A 27,120-nucleotide genomic window follows, 5' to 3' on the forward strand; every position below is an offset into this window, starting at 1 on the left:
GTAACTGATGGGATTTCAAGCCAGGGAGGTGACCCCCTAACCTTTTTACAACATCTGCGCTGTGTGACACACACCAACCCCCTGCCGCCCCAAATCGACTGTCTCCTTACACCCTCCCATGTGCACCCGCTGTTCATTTCTCTACCTCCTAGGACCTAGTACCGCATTGAAAGTAAAGGACAGGTTGATCAGCCCAAAGCTTTACAAATAAATATATGTATTTATCTTTACAACGTCTGTAGATTACATGTCCCCTCTCTCTCTTTCTCCTGAGACTCTGTTGGCCAACAGTGATGTTTCCAGGAGTTTAAGGTTCATATGTTGGTGGTCTCATCTTCCTCAGTGGTCTCTGTGTCATGTGGTATGCAGGTCTGGGCTTCAGGCAGGTTGTCACACTGCAGATAGAAATACACAACCTGGACCTGTACACACACACACACACACACACACACACGCACGCACACAGAGAGAAAGACAGATACACACGTTATACACACTACTACGCCAGTGAAACGTTTAAAAAGTCCCCTGTAGCTCAGTTGGTAGAGCATGGCGCTTGCAACGCCAAGGTTGTGAGTTCGTTTCCCTCGGGGGGCCAGTATGAAAATGTATGCACTCACTAACTGTAAGTCGCTCTGGATAAGAGCGTCTGCTAAATGACTAAAATGTTTTTTTTAAATGTAAAAACAACTATTTATGGTCCGTCAAATACTTGGAAAAAGCCTCCTCCCTTACTTACTACCTTTGAAGTAATCACTGATTTGACATCAGTGACTTTCTAAAGTATAAATGATGGACATTTTTGTAGGGGTTGATACATTTTTCGTAAGGGAAAATCAAGTCTGAAATGTGAAAACGGAAATTACAAACTTCAGAACCCTTTTCAAACCTTAAATACACTACACGTTTTAAATGTCCTGCACCAACATGTGAAGGTCTGTATCTTTCCTGCATGCTACTGTAAAAGCAATCTAGTATAATAATAATTGCAGAAGCCTGATAAAGTAGCCATGACCAACCTGCACTACCACCTCCTGAGAGATGTCCACTGTCGGGCCGCACTGCCCCAGAACAGCCACAGGGGGGCGCACTAGACTGGGACCAAACACAGTGGCCAGGTTCATCAGAGGCATCTTGTTCTCATCCTGTCTGTCTGATACTCTAGAGAACACATGAGAGTATGATGTCATTAGCAAAGATATGCATGATAATATGATGTCACTGGCAAAAATACACATGAAAAATATAATGGAAAGCAATGAAAAGTGAGCCTTATATGGTTGAGAAGTAATTTGTTATAAAAGTGTCTGCTAAATGACAATGTAAATAGTAATAGAAATATGTTAATATAGTACCATGTTATTAGTAACATATAAGTAGTGTATTAGAGGTGTTGAGAGACCTTCTGAGGTGGTGGAGGAGGAACAGGAAGGTGTTTTGGTTGACGGAGGGACAGGACTGGAGCAGAGACAACATGGTCACACTCCTGGAGCTCAGGTCTGGGATGTCTGTTAGAGAGACAAAACACAGGCACGGACGGAGAAGAGTGAGTCTGTGTGTATGTGTCTGCATGTGTTTGTATGCATGCGTGCATTTGTGTGTGTGTGTGTGTGACCTACCCAATGCCTTGGTGAAGCTCTGGAACAGCTCTGTTGGTATGAGGGGTTCAGGGAGTTCTCTGAAGTAAAGCTTCAGTATACCTGAGACAGCATTCACATCTACACACCTCAACCTAGACACTGCCTCACGCAGACCTAGAGGACGGACGGACGGGGGGGTGAGCGATAGAAAGAGCGAGAGAGAGAGAGAGGGGGAGAGATATATGATATAGACAGAGGAAGAAAGGGAGAGAAAGAAGAGAGAGACAGATCAGCGTGCATATCATAATGATTCAACTCTGATAAATGCTCTTCAGATAACTGCAAACTCTGTTTAGTGCATCCGGTCCCAATTGAAATGACTGCATGCTCTGGTTTAGTACACGCTGTCTTGGAGGTCCCAAGCCATGGCATAATTTCAACACTCACTGGTGTTGAAAGCAGTCTTGAGGTTGGTGATGTCACTGGTAGCTGCTGATAGCCTATAGATGCCCACCTCCTCCAGTCCTCTCCGCTCCACCTCCTCTACACAGAAACGCACCACATGTGGCACCAGGACACCCTCTTGTCTGGGAGAGGACACACACACACACACACAAGACCCACACTCCGGTTTGTGTGTGTACATACAGTAGTCCAGGGTTCTTCAATTCCGGTCCTGGAGGGCCGAAACACCTCTGTTTTTCATTCTCTCCTTCTAATCAGGGGCTAATTCAGACCTGGGACACCAGGTGAGTGCAATTAACTACCAGGTAGAAATAAAAAACAGAAGTGTTTCGGCCCTCCAGGACCGGAATTGAAGAACCCTGCAGTAGTATATACACACATTATACGTCGTTGGCATCCTAGAAAAAAGGTGTCTTGGATGTTCACATTATGTTTTCAAATTACTTTAATTTATCCTAGAGACATGAAACACTCACAGTACACGTACCCTGCTTTCAATTTATGTAAAAATATAAAAACTGACAAAAATGTAGAAACAAGTTTTTTCCAGGATCAGGCAATATGTGGTATGTGGTTTCCTTCCACATGTCTTTCTAGTCACACATCTGCTGTTCCTATATTGCCTAATCCTGGGTGTTTCTCAATATGCATACTACCATGCTCCACACTCTCATGCTCCGAGTACATTCTCCGACGACGTTCTCTTGAGTACGTTCTTGTGAGGACGAGAGTGTGGAGAACTAGCACTCCCCCTACTGTATTACCTCATGCTACACCTACCCATTCACTGAACCTTCTTCCAGCCAGGACAATGGCAATAGAGACGAAACAAGATATACACAAAGCAAATGTTTTACTTCATAATTACCAGATAGCTATATGTGAATCGTAATAATCTAGCTAACCAGCTAGTTAAACAGGCAAAATTACCTAGAATTAATGTCATGCAAGATAAATGTAAATTTTTTCGTGGGTAGTTAGCTAAAAATTATTTGTGGCTAGCTCGCTAGCTAGTTAGCCCTATCAATTTACCCATTCACTGAACCTTCTTCCAGCCAGGACAACGGCAATAGAGAGGAAACAAGATACACACAAAGTAAATGTATTACTTCATAACTAACAGCTAGCTATATGTGAATCGTAAAAATGTACATAGCTAACCAGATAGTTTAACAGGCAAAAATTACCTAAAACGAATGTTATGCAAGGTAGATGTCAATTATTCGTGGGTAGCTAGCTAGCTAACAATTCTTCGTGGCTATCTAGCTAGCTAACAGTAGTAGCTAGCCAGCTATCGCTATTGACTTAATATGGGCTTGCAATCTAAGCACACCACAGTGGGTATGGTAGGCAGGTAAACATGGCAAAATGTATTAACGTATCAAGATTAAATATTGTAGTCAGGCAGCATATGAGATGTGAATTGGCAACATTACATTCCGAAGTCAGAGTGTATTTTCTCTCGCTTCAGTTCAAATAATGGCCACCATTGATTTCAATAAATGTTGCTTAATTTTTCACATAGTTGCGTCGTATTTCTGCTCATACTTTCCGTTGAAGCTTGCATCGATGCATGCTTCAAAATATGCACAAACGGAGTACGCATTCGAGAAGTGCCCTTCGTGCTCTGTTTTGCATACTTTGATCTGGACTCATACTCCGACCCTCCTGTGGGCCAATTTGAGTGCTCAGAGCACGGTAGTATGCATTTTGAGAAACACTCCCTGTGTTCTGGTCTGTTAGAGTGGTTATCTTTTCATTTCCTAAAACTATTAACCAGACGAGAGGGAAACAAAAGTAGATCCCACAGTGTCATTTACGATTATGTTACAAATAACTTTTGCGCAAAAATCCCAGGTCCTTAAACCTCATTGGACTAGTGATGATTGACAGGACTCACTGTGCCACAGCTCCAATGGGCATGCAGAAGATGGACTGTTGCTGGGCAGGGGCCAGACAGGGCGGGTCTAGAGGGTGAGGGCAGTACTTTAGAGACAGAGTCACCTCCACCTGGCCTAGAGAGAGGGTCTGTCTCCTCCATCGCTTCTGTAGGTGGCCTGGGTCCAGCTAGAACACATATACATGAACAGGTGACCACACAGGTGCACGCATGCACACACAGTATACACTTTTAAACCGATACAGGTACACACCTTCTGAACATGGAAGAACACACACTGATACACACATCTAGACACAGATGCAGACACACCTGTATGGAGGTCTTGCATACGACTCGGTCCTCACAGCTCTCTCCTTCCTCTGGCTGCAACACACACAGCACCCTGAGGTTTTGAGCCCCATCCACCTGGAAGGAGAACTCCTGAGGACCAACACAAGACACTGTTGAAGAGTAGTATTGATGACGTATGGGTAGCATGACCATGTTCAGAAGTTATTTTAAAAGACAAAATCGAGTGAAAAGCATCCTCACTGAAATACCACTGAAAAGCATAATCATAGTGATGTACATCATCATGCAATGCAGGACATTTAAAACATGTAGTGTATTTAAGGTTTAAAAAGGCTACTGTTTGTAATTTCCATTTTTAAATGTCAGACTTTTCCATTACGAAAAATGTATCTGTCACGGTTCAGACAGACGACCAGAGGACCACAATTGCGTCACACCAGAAAGTTTATTAAACTTAAGGGAAAAGGGAAGTAGGGAGTGAATGAAGGCTCCAGGGGTAACAGGGATCCCGTCCAATGTGCTGGGTCTGTGCCCCCCCCAGTGGCAGCGGTGCGTCCTATGAAGCCGGTGGTGGGTGGTCCAGAAGTCCTGGGGGGGGGAGACACAGACACAACAGGGCGGAATGAAACAAGGCAGCAGTACAGTTCAAGGGAAATCCAAAATACGTAGTAGCAAGGCAGAAGGCTGGTCAGAGTTACCGGGATTGAAGAGTAGTCAGGAGTCGTAATGGCAGAAGCAGGTCTGGATCTCCTGAGGCAGAAGAGTATCCAAAAAACAGGCAGGTCCGGGGTCACAAAACCAGGGTGAGCCAGAAGCGCGAGCAAACAGGTTCCGGGTGTGAGCTTTGCAGACGATCTGACACCGGAGAGCTGAAAGACAGGGCCTTAAATACTGGGAGAGGTAGTGGGTAATGCAGCGCAGCTGGCAGAGTAATTAGAGCAGAGCAGAGCAGGGACAGGTGGAGCTAGTTAGGCTGAGTAGAGAGAGTGGTGAGCAGAGTGGAAGACAATAAAGGTGGTAACCCGGTGGAGTGAGAGGCCCATGACAGAACCCCCCCCCCAAGGGACGGCCCCAGAAGTCCCAAGAGCAACACCACGCCGGGCGGGAGGAGGGGAGCCGGAGGAGGGCTAGAACTCCTCCGAACGGTCCGAGTGAACGTCCTCATCCTCGGAGGAAGCCGGAGGGCCGTGGTCGGGAGATGGGACAGGTCCCGAGACAGGATCAGGCACAGGACAGGAAGCCGAGCGGGCAGGACGGTTAGGGACCCCTCTGGGGCGGCCCCTACGGATTGCAGGTTGATCAGGATGCCGTTGGTGGAAAGCGGTGATGAGAGTCCTATCCACAATCCGACTAGCTGGCACCCAGGTCCTTTCCTCAGGTCCATAGCCCTCCCAGTCAATGAGGTACTGGAGACCCCTACCCCTCCGTCTGGACCGAAGCAGGCGGCGGACGGTGTAAACCAGACCACCATCGACGAGCCGTGGAGGAGGAGGACCAGGCGCAGCAGGGACCAGCGGACTCTCATGGATGGGCTTAATCTTAGACACATGGAAAGTGGGGTGCACCCTCAGGGAATTAGGCAGTTGGAGCCGGACAGCAGTTGGGCTAATCACTCTTATGATAGGGAATGGGCCAATGAACCGAGGTGCCAGCTTCTGCGACTCCACCCTGAGTGGCAGGTTCTTCGATGACAACCACACCCTTTGACCAACATGGTAGGTGGGAGCAGGAATTCTCCGACGGTTGGCCCCGGTAGTGTAGCTGGCAACGGATCTGAGGAGTGTGGCTCGGGCTTGTGACCAGGTGCGGCGACATCGACGGGCAAAAGCAAGTGCAGATGGGCAAGTAACCTCCTCTTCCTGGCTGGCAAATAGAGGAGGCTGGTATCCATAAACACATTGGAAAGGGGACATACCGATGGCAGAGCAGGTCAGAGAATTGTGTGCGTACTCCACCCATGTCAATTGCTGCGACCAGGAGTGGGGGTTGCGTGAAGTCATGCATCGCAGTGCCTTCTCGAGCTCCTGATTAGCCCGCTCTGACTGCCCATTGGATTGGGGATGGAATCCGGAAGTCAGACTGACTGTGGCTCCCAGCAGGTGACAGAACTCCTTCCAAAAAGCGGAGGAGAATTGTGGACCACGGTCAGAAACTACATCCTTTGGCAGTCCGTGGATCCGGAAGACGTGTTCCAGGACCACCTGGGCGGTCTCCTTGGCGGTTGGGAGCTTGGGGAGGGGAATGAAGTGTGCCATCTTGCTGAAACGGTCAACGATGGTGAGAATGACGGTCATGCCCCTTGAAGGGGGCAGCCCTGTGACAAAGTCAAGGGCGATGTGAGACCAGGGACGTCTGGGCACAGGCAGGGGCTGCAGCAATCCGGCTGGGGGCTGGCAGGACGACTTGTGTTGGTTGCAGATGGGGCAGGCTTGGACGAATTCCCGTACATCCTTCCTCAGAGAGGGCCACCAGAACCTCTGGGCGAGCAGGTTGTAAGTGCGGGTGGAGCCAGGGTGACAAGCTAGGCGGGAGTCATGTCCCCACTGAACGACCTGGGACCTCAGGTCTTCGGGGACAAAAAGGCGGTCAGCTGGGCAAGTGCTGGGACCTGGCTGGTTACGGAGAGCCTCCAGCACCTGTTCCTCAACAGCCCAGGTCAGAGCTGCAACGATGCAGGGACTTGGCAGAATCGACACAGGGTCCTTGGAGGGGGTGTCATCCTTCTGGAATTGACGGGAGAGGGCGTCTGGCTTGGTGTTGCGTGATCCAGGCCGGTATGACAGAGTGAAATTAAACCTGGTGAAGAACAGGGCCCAGCGGGACTGCCTGGAGTTCAACCGTTTGGCCGTGCGGATGTACTCCAAGTTCTTATGATCGGTCCAAACGAGAAATGGAATGGTGGACCCCTCCAGCCAGTGACGCCACTCCTCCAAGGCAAGCTTCACAGCCAGCAGCTCACGGTTCCCTATGTCGTAATTGCACTCAGAGGGGGACAACCGACGTGAGAAAAAGGCACAGGGATGGAGCTTCCTATCCTCCGCAGCCCACTGAGAAATCACAGCACCAACTCCCACATCCGAGGCGTCCACCTCCACAATGAATTGCCGGTCCACATCAGGCATCTGGAGGATGGGAGCGGAGGTGAACCTCACCTTGAGGGTACTGAAGGCCTTGTCGGCTGCTGGGGTCCAGGTGAAGGGTTGCTTGGTGCTGGTTAGAGCAGTGAGAGGGGCAGCAACGGTACTGTAGTTCCGGATAAACTTCCTATAGAAGTTAGCAAACCCCAGAAACTGTTGCAGCTTCTTTCTGTTCTCCGGAACTGGCCATGAAGTGACTGCTGATACTTTGGCAGGATCCATTTGGATACTTCCCTCTGCCACTATGTACCCCAGGAAGGCCACTGTCTTGACGTGAAACTCACATTTCTCTGCCTTGGCGTAGAGGGAATTCTCCAGAAGACGATGAAGGACTTGCTGGACATGGCGGGTGTGTTCAGACAGGTTTCTGGAGTAGATTAAGATGTCATCCAGGTAAACGAAGACAAACTTGTTTAACATGTCCCGCAGTACATCATTCACTAGAGCCTGGAACACAGCAGGAGCATTGGTGAGGCCAAAAGGCATAACCAGATACTCGTAGTGGCCTGTTGGTGTATTGAATGCGGTTTTCCATTCATCTCCCTCCCGGATCCGCACTAGGTGGTAAGCGTTTCTGAGATCCAACTTGGTAAAAACAGTGGCTCCCTGGAGCAACTCAAAAGCAGAGGTGAGCAGAGGCAGAGGGTAACGGTTTTTCACTGTGATGTCGTTGAGTCCCCTGTAGTCGATGCAGGGGCGAAGAGATCCGTCCTTCTTCCCCACAAAGAAGAAGCCAGCACCAGCAGGAGATGAAGATGAACGGATTAATCCTGCGGACAGAGAGCCATTGATGTAGTCCTCCATGGACTTTCTTTCAGGAGCAGACAACGAATAAAGACGACCCTTTGGAGGAGCTGTTCCAGGGAGGAGGTCGATGGCACAGTCGTACGGTCGGTGAGGGGGCAGAGATGTGGCTCTTGCTTTGTTAAACACCTCTCTGAGACCATGGTAGCATTCTGGGACATTGGAGAGGTCAGGAGCGGAGTTAGTAGGTACTGGCCGAGGGGGTAGTGCGGCAGCAAGCAGGCAGGTTCGGTGGCAGTCCTCTCCCCACTCCCTGATCACCCCGGTCACCCAGTCGAGCTGAGGGTTGTGCCGGCGGAGCCATGGGTAACCCAGGATGAGGGGTTGGCCTGGAGAGGGGAGCAGGTGAAACTGGATAGTTTCTTGATGGTTTCCGGACAGACCCATCGAGACCGGGGCCGTGACATGAGTGACCGATCCGAGTAAGTGTCCGTCCAGTGCCCGGGCAGGAATAGGAGGTGTCAAACGGAGGTTCTCCAGTCCCAGTTGGCGTGCCAGCTTGATGTCCATTATGTTGGCTTCGGCGCCAGAATCCACCAGAGCAGCCAGGGTGTGAGTTGAGTCAGAGAGGCGGAGGTGAACTTGCAGCAGGGGTTTGCGGTCGGAGGACTGGATGGTCATTGAACTCAACCGGACTCCCTCTATGCCCGGTGAGCTTCGGCCCTTTAAAGGGCAGGTTACCACACGATGTCCATCACCTCCACAATAGAGGCAGAGGTTTGAGGTGAAGCGGCGCTGGCGCTCTGCAGGAGTGAGAGAGGCTCGCCCAATCTCCATAGGCTCAGACTGATCAAGCTGACCTGGGTGAGTGGCAGTAGATGACAGGAGCCCAGTCGGATCTCTCCGAATGCCGGTAGTAGGTGGACCTTGGCGCCCCCTCTCACGACGACGGGTCTGTATCCTTCTGTCGATCCTGACAGTCAGTGCGATGGCTTCATCAAGAGTGGAAGGCAGTTCATGGGAGACCAACTCGTCCTTGATATAGTCAGCCAAACTATGGAAGAACGCGTCCACCAACGATGGTGTGTTCCAAGAACTTCGTCTAGCCAGGGTTCGGAAGTCGATGGAATGGTCTGCGACTGTACGTCTGCCTTGTCGAATACTGAACAGTTCACGAGACGCCTCTGCGGTGGGTGAATCCAGGTCAAACACCTTCAGCATCTCCTCAGCAAACAGGTCGAAGGTTGCACATGCGGGGGTTTGACGTTCGAACTCTGCTGTTCCCCAGAGTCGAGCTCGGCCCGTCAGGTGAGTGATGGCATACCCAACTTTAGCCCCCTCCGTGGCGAAGGTCCTTGGCTGCAAGGAGAACTGAAGTCGGCAGCTAGTCAGGAATGGCCGGACCTGGGTTGAATCGCCGTTGAACCGCTCGGGGTTTCCAATCTTGGGTTCCGGAGCAGCGGCTGCAATGACCGGGGCAGGTAACTCGGGGGCAGGGCTGGTGGGCAGACTGGCTGGGGTAAGGTTGGTGAGGAGTTGAATGATCATGGCGAGTTGTTGTTGCTGCTGCTGGAACTGCTGCTCATGCTCATCGGTTTCCATGTCGGGGAAAGTGTGCGCTGAGTCCATAATGGTCAGATCGTACTGTCACGGTTCAGACAGACGACCAGAGGACCACAATTGCGTCACACCAGAAAGTTTATTAAACTTAAGGGAAAAGGGAAGTAGGGAGTGAATGAAGGCTCCAGGGGTAACAGGGATCCCGTCCAATGTGCTGGGTCTGTGCCCCCCCCAGTGGCAGCGGTGCGTCCTATGAAGCCGGTGGTGGGTGGTCCAGAAGTCCTGGGGGGGGGAGACACAGACACAACAGGGCGGAATGAAACAAGGCAGCAGTACAGTTCAAGGGAAATCCAAAATACGTAGTAGCAAGGCAGAAGGCTGGTCAGAGTTACCGGGATTGAAGAGTAGTCAGGAGTCGTAATGGCAGAAGCAGGTCTGGATCTCCTGAGGCAGAAGAGTATCCAAAAAACAGGCAGGTCCGGGGTCACAAAACCAGGGTGAGCCAGAAGCGCGAGCAAACAGGTTCCGGGTGTGAGCTTTGCAGACGATCTGACACCGGAGAGCTGAAAGACAGGGCCTTAAATACTGGGAGAGGTAGTGGGTAATGCAGCGCAGCTGGCAGAGTAATTAGAGCAGAGCAGAGCAGGGACAGGTGGAGCTAGTTAGGCTGAGTAGAGAGAGTGGTGAGCAGAGTGGAAGACAATAAAGGTGGTAACCCGGTGGAGTGAGAGGCCCATGACAGTATCAACCCCTACAAAAATGTCCATTAATTATAATCCACATAATAATTCACATATCCTGTAGCTGCTGTAGCAAACTGGCTCAAATGAAGATCCTACATCTGTAACAACAATTTAGGTGGGATAATGATTCCCCCATTCAAAATGGCTGCCGGTCGAGCTAGCCTGGGTGCAGCATCTTACCTGGTCCCAGTGAGGGCTGAGGCTGCTGACAGAGGAGTGGGTCTGGGCCTGGCGCTCATAGAACTCAAAGCCATCCACCTCCAGACACACATACACACCTAGGAGGGAGAGCAGTGAAAATGAAAACAGTGTGCGTCTGTTTAAAGAGCTCAATGGTTTGTGTTACAGTGGAGTCTGAGGGTAGAGTATTCTGTATGTACTGTATCTGGTTAAGATGTAGACACTGTGGAATAGATACTGAAGATACTGTGCAGACACTCACTGGCTGGCTGTTGTAGTCCACAGGCAGAGTGAACAGCTACACTAAGAGTCCCACATAGAGACTGTTCCTCATCTGAGAGAGAGAGAGAGAGAGAGAGAGAGAGAGAGAGAGAGAGAGAGAGAGAGAGTGAGAGAGAGAGAGAGAGGTGGGGGGGAGTGAGCATTAGAAAAAGTGTAAGAACATGAAATAAAGTATGATAAAGAGAGATAAAGTAAATGTAAGTGAGATGAGGAAACAAGTGTGAAACGAGGTCTCACCAAGCAGTATGCTGTGAAGGGGAGGCTGTTGGGTCATTCTCAGTTTGACACAGGAGCTGGTTAGGGTGAGCAGATCTGGAGGAACCATTTCTATGTCTGAGAAATAACACACCCACATCATACACCACTTGAATGACATACTGTTCAGCACAACAATATCTCATAGTTTCCCTTCGAAATTCGACGTATTATGGATGAATTCCACATGGTTACAAGGTTAAAATAGAAGCAACTATAGGAACATGACCTTTATGCCAAGGCAGAAAAGTGTCTGCTTTTCCAACAGTCCGTCTCCTTCCTTGGATACCGGATTACCATCTCAGGTGTGGAGATGGAGGGAGATCGCATTTCAGCCATGCGTAATTGGCCGTCTCCAACCACGGTTAAGGAGGTACAGCGCTTTATTGGCTTTGGCAACTACTATCGGAGGTTTATCCGGGGCTTTGGCAAGGTCGCAGTTCCAAACACATCTCTGCTGATGGGTGGGCCGTCCCAGCTCCGCTGGTCTGCTGAGGCTGACAGGGTCTTCAGTAACCTGAGCGTTCTGTTCACCTCAGCCCCGGTACTGGCCCATCCCGATTCATCACTACCGTTCGTAGTGGAGGTGGTTGCGTCCGAGGTAGGGATATGCGCTGTCCTATCTCAAGCTATCGCCACCCAAGCTCCGCCCCTGTGCCATCTTCTCCAAGAAGCTCAGCCCGGCGGAGCAGCACTACGATGTTGGTGTTCGGGAGCTGTTGGCTGTTGTCCGAGCCCTGACCGTGTGGAGGCACTGGCTTGAGGGGGCGAAACACCCTTTCCTCGTCTGGACGGACCACCGTAACCTGGAGTACATCCGGGCAGCGAGTAGGCTGAACCCTCGCCAGGCTAGGTGGGCCCTATTCTTCACCCGGTTTGATTTTACACTATCATACATCCCGGGTATGAAGAACGTGAAGGCAGATGCACTGTCACGGCTGTACGACACAGAGGAAAGGCCCATAGACAACACCCACATACTCCCGGCCTCCTGTATTGTGGCGCCGGTAGTATGGGCGATGGACACGGACATAGAGCGGGCGACACGCACAGAGCCATCTCTACCTCAATGTCCAGCTGGGCTGCAGTACGTGCCGTCTCTTGTCCGTGACCGTCTGATCTATTGGGCACACATGTCCCCCTCCTCTGGTCACCCAGGTATCGGTCGTACAGTGCGCTGCCTGACCAGAAAGTACTGGTGGCCTACCTTGGCTAAGGACGTGAGGGTGTATGTCTCCTCCTGCTCGGTGTGCGCCCAGAGTAAGGCACCTAGGCACCTCCCATCAGGTATGTTACAGCCCTTACCAGTTCCACAACGGCCATTGTCCCACCTGTGTATTGACTTTCTCACTGATCTTCCCCTCTCTCAGGGTAACACCACCATTTTGGTCGTTGTGGACCGCTTTTCAAAAGCCTGCCGCCTCCTTCCTCTGCCCGGTCTTCCCACGGCCCTGCAGACTGCAGAGGCCCTGTTTACTCATGTCTTCTGGCACTACAGGGTGCCAGAGGACATAGTGTCTGACCGTTTACATCCAAGGTCTGGAAGGCGTTCATGGAACGTTTGGGGGTCTCGGTCAGCCTGACCTCTGGGTTTCACCCCGAGAGTAATGGGCAGGTGGAATGGGTGAATCAGGATGTGGATAGGTTCCTGCGGTCCTACTGCCAGGACCGGCTGGGGGAGTGGTCAGTGTTTTTGTCATGGGCAGAATATGCCCAGAACTCTCTATGCCACTCCTCCACTAACCTATCACCCTTTCAATGTGTTTTAGGTTATCAGCCGGTTCTGGCATAAGAGCCAGACCGAAGCTCCTGCGGTGGATGACTGATTTCGGCGAGCAGAGGAGACGTGGAACGTTGCTCACGTCCACCTCCAGCGCACCGTACTTCGCCAGAAGGCCAATGCTGACCCCCACCGCAGTGAGGCTGGCTCTCGTCCCGGAATCTGCCCCTCCGCCTGCCCTGCCGGGAGCTGAGCCCACGGTTTGTGGGGCCGTTCAAAGTCCTGAGGAGGATAAACAAGGTTACATATAAGTTATTACTCCCTCCAGATTACTGTATTAACCCATCGTTCCATTTGTCTCTCCTCTGGCCGGTGGTGGCTGGTCCGCTCCAGGAGTCTGAGGTGCGGGAGGTTCCTCCGCCCCCTCCGCCCCCTCTGGACATCGAGGGGGCCCCGGCGTACTCCGTCCATTCCATCCTGGATTCGAGGCATCGGGTGGGGGGCCTTCAGTACCTCGTGGAGTGGGAGGGGTATGGTCCAGAGGAGCGGTGCTGGGTTCCGGGGAGGGATATCCTCGATCCCTCCCTATTGCAGGATTTCCACTGTCGCCATCCGGCTCGCCCTGCTCTGCGTCCTCCTGGCCAACCCCGAGGCCAGTGTCGGCACGCTGCTGGAGCTGCGCGTCAAGGGGGGGGGTACTGTCACGACTTCCTCTTAAATGGATTTATTAGACTTTTTAAAATGTAGATGTTCTAAAGGTCTGCATCAGCGGCTTGTAGGCTATACATGGAAGCCAGGAGATGCTAAATGTGTTTATGTTAATTAATGGTAAATTACCGTGAGACCATCAGTTATTTGCTTGACAATCACCGGCTGACAAAATGTCATGACCGCCACAGCCCTAGTTGCACCCCCCTCTTTTGCCCTCAGAATAGCCTCAATTCATCGGGGCATGGACTCTGCAAGGTGTCGAAAGAGTTCCACAGGGATGCTGGCCCATGTTGACTCCATTCTTGGACCATTCTTGATACACACAGGAAACTGTTGAGCGTGAAAAACCCAGCAGCCTTGCAGTTCTTGACATAAACCAGTGCGCCTGGCACCTACTACCATACCTCGTTCAAAGGCACTTACATCTTTTGTCTTGTCCATTCACCCTCTGAATGGCACACTCACTCATTCTTTCTCTCACACGTATATACACGCTCCCCTTTCACTCACTATCTCCGGTGAGTCTGTGGATGGCCTCTCTCCACTCCTCTAGTTCATACAGAGATGACATCATCAGAGTGTGGTTCTGAAAAAGAACACACACATGCTTGTGAGTGTGAGTGTGTGTGTGTGTGTGTGTGTGAGTGTGAGTGTGTGTGTTTGTGTGAGAGAGTGTTTGTGTGTGTGTGTGTGTGTGTGTGCGTGCCTTTCCGCTTGGGCTGTGTAGTTCCAGGGGGAGGAGAGGAGAGTGTGTGAGAATCATCAGTTCAAGCTGCTCCATCTTCTTCCATCTGCTTCGCTCTATAGCACGAGCTGCCAAGCACTTCTGTAGGACAGGCTTCTGTAGGACAGGCTTCTGTAGGACAGGCTTCTGTAGGACACATACACACGCAAAGTTTCTTTTTCAAATCTGATTACTTTAAAGAGTATTGGTTCTATTGAATAATACACTCTTTCACTCGCACCCACCCACACGCACGCACACAAACACTCACCATTGTCTGTCGTAGCTCGTGTCTAAGCAGGTACATCTTGGCTCTCATGGCGTGTATGCGATGGTGTGTGTCCGTGGTGCGCTCCATCTCTGGTCCCCAGCGTAGTTTCAGTCCAGCCAGAGGCAGGTACCAACAGAACCTGTACTGGGCCTGCTTACTGGGAGAGAGGACACACACACAAACACACATACAAAACACACACACAAACAAATTAACAGATGCATGCAAGCTCAGTTGCAAACACAATCTAAGTGGTGACTCTTCATCGACTTAAATTACTGAAATACCATTCTGGACCTGTCACTCACCCTTGGGCCCCGCCCTTGAGTTTGGTGCACAGCAGCAGGTCAGTGTACAAGAAGAGATGACGGAGGTTACGCCCCCCCTCATACACATCCACCACGAAGCCATCACGCATCAGCTGACGCCGCTGCAACACAAACATATAGCGATGGTTATGATATGGTGTCCGTGTGTGGATGTCCGTGTATATGTGTCCGTGTGTGTCCATGTGTGTGTCACGATCGTCGGTGAGAGAGGAGGACCAAGGCGCAGCGTTGGATGCGAACATATTTATTTATATAATGATCACACGAACAAAACAACAAAACGAAAACGTGACGTCCCTGGTTACATACACGAACCAACACGGAACAAGAAACCACAATGAATGAATGCCTAACGGCTACCTAAGTATGACTCCCAATCAGAGACAACGAGCTACAGCCGTCTCCGATTGGGAGCCACCCTGGCCAACATAGATATACAACAACTAGAACCAACACACATGAAAACTCACACCCTGGCTCAACATACTAGAGTCCCCAGAGCCAGGGCGTGACAGTGTGTGTGTCCGTGTGCGTCCTCTCTGTTCCTCTCACCATGCCTCTGCTGAGGGTGACCTCTCGTTTGCACTGTGATCCCTCGTTGACCCCAGACAGGAAGCTCCGGGACAGTCTCAGAACCTCCTGCAGCACGGGGTGGTCACTATGCTGCTGGGGAGTGTGTTTCAACAGGTCCTATACGGGGGGGGGGGTAAATATAGAGTGCATGGTTACTTGGGAGTCAGTGGATGGGTGGGTATGTGGACAAATCAATGGATGAATACAAGGCAGGACGAATGGGGTGGCACTCTTACATGCAAAACTAGGGTTGTCTTGGTGACTCTGTCCAGAGGCTTGTACAGGAGAGCTGGAGGGAGATTGACAGATATCCAACACATAAATAATAATATAATAATAATATGCCATTTAGCAGACGCTTTTATCCAAAGCGACTTACAGTCACGCGTGCATACATTTTTTGTGTAAACACACACGTGATTCATACTGTGGAGGTTAAAGGGACATACAGTGACTCTTTAACAAGAGGTGAAGCCTTCATCTTACCCTCAAAGGTGTATTTAGTCTTAGATCTGTCTGATCCATTATGAGACATCATACTCTGAAAACAGAAGGAGAGAGAGTGTAAAAAGGTTACAATGCTGCAATACTTCAACTATGAATTTACTAAGAATCCATGTGTTATTCAAGATAAAAAAGTACATAGACAGAGAGAGATGTTGCAATACACAAATCAATCTCTCTTACCTCGGCCAGTATCCTGAAGCGCTGGTCAGTCTGAGTACAGCGCCTCACGATCTCAACAGCACTCTCATAGTTATCAATGAAGCCACGATACACAACTAGTTGGCTCACCTGTGTGTGAGAATGTAACAAGTCAAACAGTGTGTTTGACCACATCGTAGACAATCCATATTGGTGCAAATTAACTTAGCTAAGACAGTGGGACAATGACTGGATGGATGGATGGATGGACCGACAGACAGACAGACGGATGGATGGATGGACAGACAGAGCAGGAGCAGTAACTCACAATCTTTAGGAAGAGGTCTCCAACCGTTAGCTGGTAGCCGCTTTGGCTTTGCTCTTTCCCCTCCCCCAGCCCCAGCCCAGGCCCCTGGACTGTCTCTGGGTGTGCTTGTGGCTCCAGGGACCCCAGGCGGTCCCTCAGGCCAGTGTAGAAGTCTCTGTGCAGGTCTCTGAGCTCAGGCACCTGGTAGAACACAGTCTGGACCTGCTGGCTGGACAGAACCGGCTGAGACGTCCCTGCTGTGGCCTTTAGAGCCTTCATAGGCTGGGGGAGAAAAGAGGTGGGGGGGTAGGGGGAAGGAGAGAGAGAGAGAGAGAGAGAGAGAGAGAGAGAGAGAGAGAGAGAGAGAGAGACAGGGAGAGAGAAGCGAGAGAGAGTGAGAGAGACAGACAGACAGACAGACAGTGTGGGAGAGAGAGAGAGAGAAAGAAAGAAAGAAAGAAAGAAAGAAAGAAAGAAAGAAAGAAAGAAAGAAAGAAAGAAAGAAAGAAAGAAAGAAAAAGAAAGAAAGAAAGAAAGAAAGAAAGAAAGAAAGAAAGAAGTGGGGGATAGAGAAAGCGAGAGAGAGAAAGCGAGAGAGAGAGAGAGAGAGAGACAGACAGACAGTGTGGGGGAGAGAGAGAGAGAGAGAGAGAGAGAGAGAGAGAGAGAGAGAGAGAGAGAGAGAGAGAGAGAGAGAGAGAGAGAGAGAGAGAGAGAGAGAGAGAGAGAGAGAGAGAGAAAGAAAGAAAGAAAGAAAGAAAGAAAGAAAGAAAGAAAGAAAGAAAGAAAGAAAGAAAGAAAGAAAGAAAGAAAGAAAGAAAGAAAGAAAGAAAGAAAGAAAAAGAAAGAAAGAAAGAAAGAAAGAAAGAAAAAGGTGGGGGATAGAGAAAGCGAGAGAGAGAAAGCGAGAGAGAGAGAGAGAGAGAGAGAGAAAGAAAGAAAGAAAGAGGTGGGGGATAGAAAAGCGAGAGAGAGAGAGAGAGAGAGAGAGAGAGAGAGAGAGAGAGAGAGGGGGAGAGAAAAAAATGTGAGAAAGAGGGAGGTGAGAAGAGAGTAGTACAGACGTTTAACCAAAAATGCTGTACATTTTCACACATCTGTGAATATACACGCGCAGTGCACATGTTTCTGTCAAAAGCATTTTTGACACCCACTCACAAACACAAACACACTACATATTCTCTCTCACACACAGTACCAACACTAACACACAAAGCAAAACTGTCTGGAAAATCATCCCAAACTTTTCAACACATAGGCCTACTACAATGTGGGTACTGTGTGTGAGAGAGAATATGTAGTGTGTGTGTGTTTGTGTGTGAGAATGGGTGTCAAAAATAAATACTGCACTGGTATATTCACAGATGTGTGAAAATGTCCAACCTTACAATACCAACCCAAATGGGGGTTGCTTCTCACATCTATTTGTGTTGCTTGTTGACACAAAAGCAGAAGCATGCAGTTTATAATAAGATGGAAATGAAGGAGAAGAGAAATTAAGAGATTGAAAATGACTTGGTCAGTTGTTATTGCAACACCTCTTTCTAGCACACTCACTCATAATGCTGCCTATTTGTATAGTGGTCTCTTTGGTCTAATTCCAATACAAAAACTCACACACTTCCCTCTGCCTTTTGTTGACTAGGTGTAAGCAATATATGGAGGAAAATATCCTTCCAGAAGCTTAGGTGGAGCTATTACCATATTACTCCACATACGCTACCATATATAGTACACCTTTCAGGTCTGCAAGGGACGTGAACAGGTGGAGAGGGAAGGGAGCATGGTTTTCATAATGAAATCGAGCCCTGGACAAAAGAGGGAAGCCATTCTTCTCTCAACAAAGAATTACAGAAGTGTTGTGGCTCCAGGAGGAAGCCGTATGCCACCAAATGATATAAAAAGTGTGTTGTAATTGTTATTATTTTGGCCCATTCCTCCATGCAGATCTCCTCTAGAGCAGTGATGTTTTGGGGCTGTCGCTGGGCAACACGGACTTTCAACTCCCTCCAAAGATTTTCTATGGGGTTGAGATCTGGAGACTGGCTAGGCCACTCCAGGACCTTGAAATGCTTCTTACGAAGCCACACCTTCGTTGCCCGGGCGGTGTGTTTGGGATCATTGTCATGCTGAAAGACCCAGCCACGTTTCATCTTCAATGCCCTTGCTAATGGAAGGAGGTTTTCACTCAAAATCTCACGATACATGGCCCCATTCATTCTTTCCTTTACACGGATCAGTCGTCTTGGTCCCTTTGCAGAAAAACAGCCCCAAAGAATGATGTTTCCACCCCCATGCTTCACAGTAGGTATGGTGTTCTTTGGATGCAACTCAGCATTCTTTGTCCTCCAAACACGACGAGTTGAGTTTTTACCAAAAAGTTATATTTTGGTTTCATCTGACCATATGACATTCTCCCAATCCTCTTCTGGATCATCCAAATGCACTCTAGCAAACTTCAGACGGGCCTGGACATGTACTGGCTTAAGCAGGGGGACACGTCTGGCAATGCAGGATTTGAGTCCCTGGCGGCGTAGTGTGTTACTGATGGTAGGCTTTGTTACTTTGGTCCCAGCTCTCTGCAGGTCATTCACTAGGTCCCCCGGTGTGGTTCTGGGATTTTTGCTCACCGTTCTTGTGATCATTTTGGCCCCACGGGGTGAGATCTTGCTTGGAGCCCCAGATCGAGGGAGATTATCAGTGGTCTTGTATGTCTTCCATTTCCTAATAATTGCTCCCACAGTTGATTTCTTCAAACCAAGCTGCTTACCTATTGCAGATTCAGTCTTCCCAGCCTGGTGCAGGTCTACAATTTTGTTTCTGGTGTCCTTTGACAGCTCTTTGGTCTTGGCCATAGTGGAGTTTGGAGTGTGACTGTTTGAGGTTGTGGACAGGTGTCTTTTATACTGAAAACAAGTTCAAACAGGTGCCATTAATACAGGTAACGAGTGGAGGACAGAGGAGCCTCTTAAAGAAGAAGTTACAGGTCTGTGAGAGCCAGAAATCTTGCTTGTTTGTAGTTGACCAAATACTTATTTTCCACCATAATTTGCAAATAAATTCATTAAAAATCCTACAATGTGATTTTCTGGAAAAAAAATTCTCAATTTGTCTGTCATAGTTGACGTGTACCTATGATGAAAATTACAGGCCTCTCTCATCTTTTTAAGTGGGAGAACTTGCACAATTGGTGGCTGACTAAATACTTTTTTCCCCCACTGTATATAAACATATCATATGTAACATACCATACTAATTGGAGTGTCTCGGCTTTACATACAGAATAATACGAAATGCTCTGAGACCAGGCTGATTATACACATCACGCAAGCAACTCTCTTGCTAACCAGTCACCACCAGTCTTCTAGTTAGCTACCCCTTGCCTGGTTCAGAAACACAAGCTGCTTTACAAAATTAAAAACAATAGCAGCATTGACTTTAATAGTAAAACAACAGTCTAGCTAGGTTTTTCTCTCCATTGAGTATAGAAAAGTAGGCTGTAAATTGGCACAATTTGAAGACGTGTTGGAGAGTAGTGCAGGAACTGGAGAAAGGAGTGAGAGCAGGTGGGTCTGGGCAGGTGTGATCAAAAATCAAATCAAATCAAATTTTATTTGCCACATGCGCCGAATACAACAGGTGTAGACATTACTGTGAAAGGCTTACTTATAGCCCTTAACCAACAACTTATTTATTAATAAAAAAGTGAAATAAAACAACAACAAAAAAAAGTGTTGAGAAAAAAAGAGCAGAAGTAAAATAAAATAACAGTAGGGAGGCTATATACAGAGGGGTACCGGTGCAGAGTCAATGTGAAGGGGCACCGGCTAGTTGAGGTAGTTGAGGTAATATGTACATGTGGGTAGAGTTAAAGTGACTATGCATAAATAATTAACAGAGTAGCATCAGCATAAAAAGATGGGGTGGGGGTGCAAATAGTCTGGGTAGCCATGATTAGCTGTTCAGGAGTCTTATGGCTTGGGGGTAGAAGCTGTTGAGAAGCCTTTTGGACCTAGACTTGGCGCTCTGGTACCGCTTGCTGTGCGGTAGCAGAGAGAACAGTCTATGACTAGGGTGGCTGGAGTCTTTGACAATTTTGAGGGCCTTCCTTTGACACCGCCTGGTATAGAGGTCCTGGATGGCAGGAAGCTTGGCCCCAGTGATGTACTGGGTCGTACGCACTACCCTCTGTAGTGCCTTGTGGTCGGAGGCCGAGCAGTTGCCATACCAGGCGGTGATGCAACCAGTCAGGATGCTCTCGATGGTGCAGCTGTAGAATTTTTTGAGGATCTGAGGACCCATGCCAAATCTTTTCAGTCTCCTGAGGGGGAATAGGTTTTGTCGTGCTCTCTTCACGACTGTCTTGGTGTGTTTGGACCATGATAGTTTGTTGGTGATGTGGACACCAAGGAACTTGAAGCTCTCAACAGAGTTCATCTCAGCCTATGCTACCCTCCAGTCCCTCGACTTCTTGGCGCTGACGGAAACATGGATTACCACAGAAAACACTGCTACTCCTACTGCTCTTTCCTCATCTGATCATGTGTTCTCGCATACCCCGAGAGCATCTGGTCAGTGCGGTGGTGGCACAGGAATCCTCATCTCTCCCAAGTGGACATTCTCTCTTTTCCCCCTGACCCATCTGTCTATCTCCTCATTTGAATTCCATGCTGTCACAGTCACTAGCCCATTCAAGCTTAACATCCTTATCATTTATCGCCCTCCAGGTTCCCTTGGAGAGTTCATCAATGAGCTTGACGCCTTGATAAGTTCCTTTCCTGAGGATGGCTCACCCCTCACAGTGACTTTAACCTCCCTATGTCTGCCTTTGACTCATTTCTCTCTGCCTCCTTCTTTCCACTCCTTTCCTCTTTTGACCTCACCCTCTCACAGTCCCCCCCTACTCACAAGGCAGGAAATACGCTTGACCTCATCTTTACTAGATGCTGTTCTTCTACTAATCTCTCTGCAACTCCCCTCCAAGTCTCCGACCACTACTTTGTATCCTTTTCTCTCTCGCCCTCCTCCAACACTACTCACTCTGCCCCCCGTCGCAACCTTCGCTCTCTCTCTCCCGCTACTCTCTCCTCTTCCATCCTATCATCTCTTCCCTCTGCTAAATCCTTCTCCCTCCGATCTCCTGATTCTGCCTCCTCAACCCTCCTCTCCTCCCTTTCTGCATCTTTTGACTCTCTATGTCCCCTATCCTCCCGGCCAGCTCGGTCCTCCCCTCCTGCTCCGTGGCTTGACGACTCATTGCAAGCTCACAGAACACAATTAATTTTCTCCTTTCCCCCTTCTGATAACCAGGTGGCGAATCGCATCTCTGCATGTCTGGCGGACATATCCGTGTGGATGTCGGATCACCATCTCAAGCTGAACCTCGGCAAGACGGAGCTGCTCTTCCTCCCGGGGAAGGACTGCCCGCTCCATGATCTCGCCATCACGGTTGACAACTCCATTGTGTCCTCCTCCCAGAGTGCAAGGAACCTTGGCATGACCCTGGACAACACCCTGTCATTCTCTGCTAACATCAAAGCTGTGACCCGATCCTGCAGGTTCATGCTCTACAACATTCGCAGAGTACGACCCTACCTTACACAGAAAGCGGCACAGGTCCTAATCCAGGCACTTGTCATCTCCCGTCTGGATTATTGCAACTCGCTGTTGGCTGGGCTCCCTGCCTGTACCATTAAACCCTACAACTTATCCAGAACGCTGCAGCCCGTCTGGTGTTCAACCTTCCCAAGTTCTCTCATGTCACCCCGCTCCTCCGCACACACCAGTTGAAGCTCGCATCTACTACAAAACCATGGTGCTTGCCTACGGAGCTGTGAGGGGAACGGCACCTCCTTACCTTCAGGCTCTGATCAGACCCTACACCCAAACGAGGGCACTACGTTCATCCACCTCTGGCCTGCTAGCCCCCCGACCTCTACGGAAGCACAGTTCCCGCTCAGCCCAGTCAAAGCTATTCGCTGCTCTGACACCCCAATGGTGGATCAAGCTCCCCCACAACGCCAGGACAGCGGAGTCATTGACCACCTTCCGGAGACACTTGAAACCCTACCTCTTTAAGGAATACCTGGAATAGTATAACAGTAATCCTTCTACCCACCCCCCCCCTCCCCCACCCCCCCATAAAAAATGTTTTTAAAAAAAGGTGGTTGTCCCACTGGCTATCCAAAGTTGAATGCACCAATTTGTAAGTCGCTCTGGATAATGTAAATGTAGAGGTTTTTTTCCTCTGGTTGCACATTTAACATGCTGGTAGAAATTAGGTAGAACAGATTTTAGTTTCCCTGCATTAAAGTCCCCGGCCACTAGGAGCGCTGCCTCTGGATGAGCGTCTGATGTCGTTGATGTTTGTGTCCATCTGTATGTTTTATTTTGTATGTGTATGTTTTGTATTGTTTAAAAATAAATAAATCGTTAAAAAAATAAAGTAGGCTGTCTTTGAATTTGTAGTCTCGCTCAACCCTCCCACTTTTCCCACTGCATTTCATAGCCATAGTTCTGTAGCCAGCATAGCCAAGTCTCCCTCTTTTCCTCAGAGAAAACAGCTTGATACTAGCCCTTACCGTTCAAAAGATATGACCCATACAACGGGGCGCTACGTTTTTTTATTTCTATTGTGCATTGGCATATGGAGGCCATTCTAAAACCAGGCTACTTGCACACCGGACAGTTAATCATTTGTTTAGGCTACACCTAGTTCAGTAATGTTACCTCATTAGCTAGCTATAGCTAACAACCTGGGGTACTTTCAGAAGGATGCAACATTTTGGAACGTTCAGATAGAAATATGCTACACTCTTAGAAAAAAGGGTTCCAAAGGGGTTCTTCAGCCTTTTTGGTTCCAGGTAAAACCATTTTGGGTTTCAGGTAGAACCACTTTGGGTTCCATGAAGAACCCTCTGTGGAAAGGGTCCTACATGGAACCCAAAAGTTTTCTACCTGGAAACAAAAGGGTTCTACCTGGAGCCAAAAGGGGTTCTTCAAAGCATTCTCCTATGGGGACAGCCAAATAACCATTTTAGGTTCTAGATAGCACCTGTTTTTCTAAGAGTATATGTAGAACAAACATGCCTCTCTGACTTTTTGAATAAGGAATAATGTCGGCTCTATTTCTATCTACAACGTTCGATAAGGTTTTGCAACTGAACGTGAGCCTCGTAACATTACCAGTACCTATATGGAAACATTTGGTGACACAGAAAGAAAGGAAAAGGGATAGCTATATCTGACTGGGTAAATAACTCATCTTACCACTACACTATATCTGACTGGGTAAATAACTCATCTTGCCACTACACTATATCTGACGGGGTAAATAACTCCTCTTACCACTACGCTATATCTGACTGGGTAAATAACTCCTCTTGCCACTACACTATATCTGACGGGGTAAATAACTCCTCTTGCCACTACACTATATCTGACTGGGTAAATAACTCCTCTTACCACTACACTATATCTGACTGGGTAAATAACTCATCTTGCCACTACACTATATCTGACTGGGTAAATAACTCCTCTTACCACTACACTATATCTGACTGGGTAAATAACTACTCTTGCCACTACACTATATCTGACTGGGTAAATAACTCCTCTTGCCACTACACTATATCTGACTGGGTAAATAACTCCTCTTACCACTACACTATATCTGACTGGGTAAATAACTACTCTTGCCACTACACTATATCTGACTGGGTAAATAACTCATCTTGCCACTACACTATATCTGACTGGGTAAATTTACTCCTCTTGCCACTACACTATATCTGACTGGGTAAATAACTTTATTTTGAGTTAATGTGGACCCATGACTCAGAATTGAGCACTTGGACCAGGACTCAAGCACTGTGACTCAGACTTCAGCGATAGGGACTCGTGACTCGACTCGTGACGTGACCATTGGTGACTTGGACTTGAACTCGGACTCGAGCACAGGGGACTTGAGACTCGATTCGGACTCGAGGTTTAGTGACTCGACTACATCACTGGGTGAAACAGTCATTAGCCCCCGTTCTACTTCGGTACATCAATGTGTCTGTGGTGTCTGTGGAACGTTGATAAAAATGTGACGAATGACGGAGGTGCAAACCATACTACTTTGCCAATACTTTGCGGCACCATCTTGTGCTGCAGTCTCTCTCTCTCTCTCTTTCTCTCTCTTGCTCTCGCTCTCTCTCTCTCTCTCTGCGCTTGTGTGTGTTTGTTTTGTATGTAATGTGCAATATCTATGTAGGCTGAATCAGGAATGTACATGGCCAGATCATTCTTATATATTATTGATATGTTAGTCATACTTCTGGTGTTGGGACGAGAATAGGATGTTATGCAGAAAAATATGTTGGAAGGACAAGACTATGTATATGTGTGCACATGGAAGTCAGTGATGGATGTTTACTATAGGTTACAGTGGAGGTTGCTGAGGGGAGGATGGCTCATAAAATGTCTGGAACGGCATCAAACACGTGGAAGCCATATGTTTGATGTATTTGATAGCATTCCACTGATTCCACTCCAGCCATTACCATGAGCCCGTCCTCCCCAATTAAGGTGCCACCAACGTCCTGTGATAGGTTAATGAGGCAATGCAAATGTGACGTGACTAAAATGTGACTAAAATTAAAGGGCATTTAGTTGACTAAAATGGTCCACTGTTTTCGTAATTTTGACAATAACTAGACTAAATCATTATTCAAATGACAAAAATGTGACTAGACAATATAAAAAAGAGTGCAAAACTTAAAACTGTGGCACAACTCATAACAACATGCACTTCCACTTAAAATAAACGTACAAACACTTACACTACAAACACACCAAACTTACAAACTAGTAAACACACCAAAGCCCCCTGAGCCCTGAGAAGTGTATGTGTTAGAGAGAGACTTAGAGATGTCAGTGTGTGTGTGTGTGTGTGTGTGGGTGTGTGTGTGTGTGTGCGTGCGTGCGTGTGTGTGTGTGTGTTACCGTCAACAGTCTCTCCAGCTCGTTGAGGTAGATCTTCTCACTGTCCAGCATAGTTTTCAGCACCATGAGCCTCCTATCCAGCATCTCTTCAGGGGTTCGCTGGACCTGAGAGCCAGAGAAAACACTCTGCTGTAAGTGTGTGTGTGTGTGTGTGTGTGTGTGTGTGTGTGTGTGTGTGTGTGTGTGTGTGTGTGTGTGTGTGTGTGTGTGTGTGTATGTGTGTGTGTATGTGTGTGTGTGTGTGTGTGTGTGTGTGTGTGTGTGTGTGTGTGTGTGTGTGTGTGTGTGTGTGTGTGTGTGTGTGTGTGTGTGTGTGTGTGTGTGTGTGTGTGTGTGTGTGTGTGTGTGTGTGTGTGTGTGTGTGTGTGTGTGTGTGTGTGTGTGTGTGTGTGTGTGTGTATGTGTGTGTGTAAGAGAAGAATACTATTTGGAATTGGGTCTGGCAGATAGGAGAGGAAGGCACCATAGTGCACAGACTCACAGGGGTGTCGGGCAGGTCCATGCTCTCTGTCTGGAGGGGGGAGAACACATCCACCTCTGGGAACACATCCTCCTGCAGTGGATCAGGACTTGGCTCACTTACACCCTCCACTAAGATACAGTACAAACACACACATAATTTACATAGAAAGATAACATGAATACACACACACACATGGAAAGAGAGACAGACAGAGGCATGCACGCACACACACACTCACACACACACACACACACAAAACACTCAAATGTACTTGCCTGGAATATGCTGTGACTCAAGGTAGTCAACTGCCTCCATGAAGACCTCCATAGCGCTGATGTCCTATCTGCAACACTCTCAGTGAGTGTCTGGGCGAAGTGACTGTGAGACTGTCTCAAGAGAGGAGAAAATGAGATCGCGCTGCAGCTGTTAAACTTCCTGTTTCAGTGAAGATGCAAAAACAAGGGGGGGGGGGGGTGGGGGGTGTAAAATGGTACATCAGGACAGTCTGACTCCTTTGAAAATAAAATCTGCATTGTCCGACATCCAATAGCCTAATTTGCCTAGTTAAAACACTAAATTACCTTGGGTTCTGTAGCCTGTTCTCAAATAAGGGTGTCAGGTAGCCTAGCAGTTAAGAGTGTTTGGTCAGTAACCTAAAGGGTTGCTAGTTCAAATTGCGGACTAGGTGAAAAATCTGTTGATGTGCCCTTGAGCAAGGCACTTTACCCAAGTCGCTCTGGATAAGAGTGCAGCTAAATTACTAAGATGTAAATGATTTAACCTTCATACAGGATGAGAGCAGGCTCACCCTGTTGGTTATCCATAATCCCGACTGCAGCACCTTGGACAGCGCACACAGGAAACGGATGGCATGTACACATAAAGCTCTGATATCACAAGTGTGACACACAAACACTTGCGATAGGCCTGCTGATGACAAGCAAATTGATCATTTCCGCAGTCACTCGCTGCAACTGTAAATTGAGAGGAAAATACTGACATGCTGGAATGTTTTTTGTGTATGTTTGAGAATATTTTATACATAATGATATGGTTTATATGTGTTAGAGTCAACCAATGACTTATAACGAATAGTTTATTAGAGGGACAAAATGTGGCTTTGGTAATTTTTTTCAGTGGTTCTTTACTTATGCAACATTGCCATCTAGTGGTCAAATTTTTTGTAAAAATAGTTTTATTCTGACAAAATTGATTTAGGCTACGTCATGCATTGTTGCATTGTTCTACT

General features: G+C 48.3%; 1 protein-coding gene across 1 annotated transcript; it reads right to left on the bottom strand.

The window, feature by feature from the left end:
- Nucleotides 1–212: 212 nt before the first annotated feature.
- On the bottom strand, nucleotides 213–26,198 carry LOC311112976 (active breakpoint cluster region-related protein-like; the record flags this gene model as incomplete). The annotated part of the gene is made up of 22 exons (XM_084156102.1): nucleotides 213–422; nucleotides 1,020–1,161; nucleotides 1,403–1,508; nucleotides 1,620–1,754; nucleotides 2,028–2,167; nucleotides 3,946–4,112; nucleotides 4,258–4,368; nucleotides 10,604–10,701; nucleotides 10,866–10,937; nucleotides 11,123–11,218; nucleotides 14,082–14,157; nucleotides 14,278–14,442; nucleotides 14,567–14,723; nucleotides 14,875–14,996; nucleotides 15,448–15,585; nucleotides 15,705–15,757; nucleotides 15,955–16,009; nucleotides 16,156–16,263; nucleotides 16,442–16,702; nucleotides 25,409–25,546; nucleotides 25,890–25,999; nucleotides 26,147–26,198. The coding sequence occupies 22 exons, from the start codon at nucleotides 26,196–26,198 to the stop codon at nucleotides 315–317; spliced, it is 2,610 nt and encodes an 869-aa protein (XP_084012228.1). The 3' UTR covers nucleotides 213–314.
- Nucleotides 26,199–27,120: the final 922 nt, after the last annotated feature.

The sequence above is a fragment of the Coregonus lavaretus genome, assembly GCF_964263955.1.
Source record: "Coregonus lavaretus genome assembly, chromosome: 39".
Lineage (NCBI taxonomy): Eukaryota > Metazoa > Chordata > Actinopteri > Salmoniformes > Salmonidae > Coregonus > Coregonus lavaretus.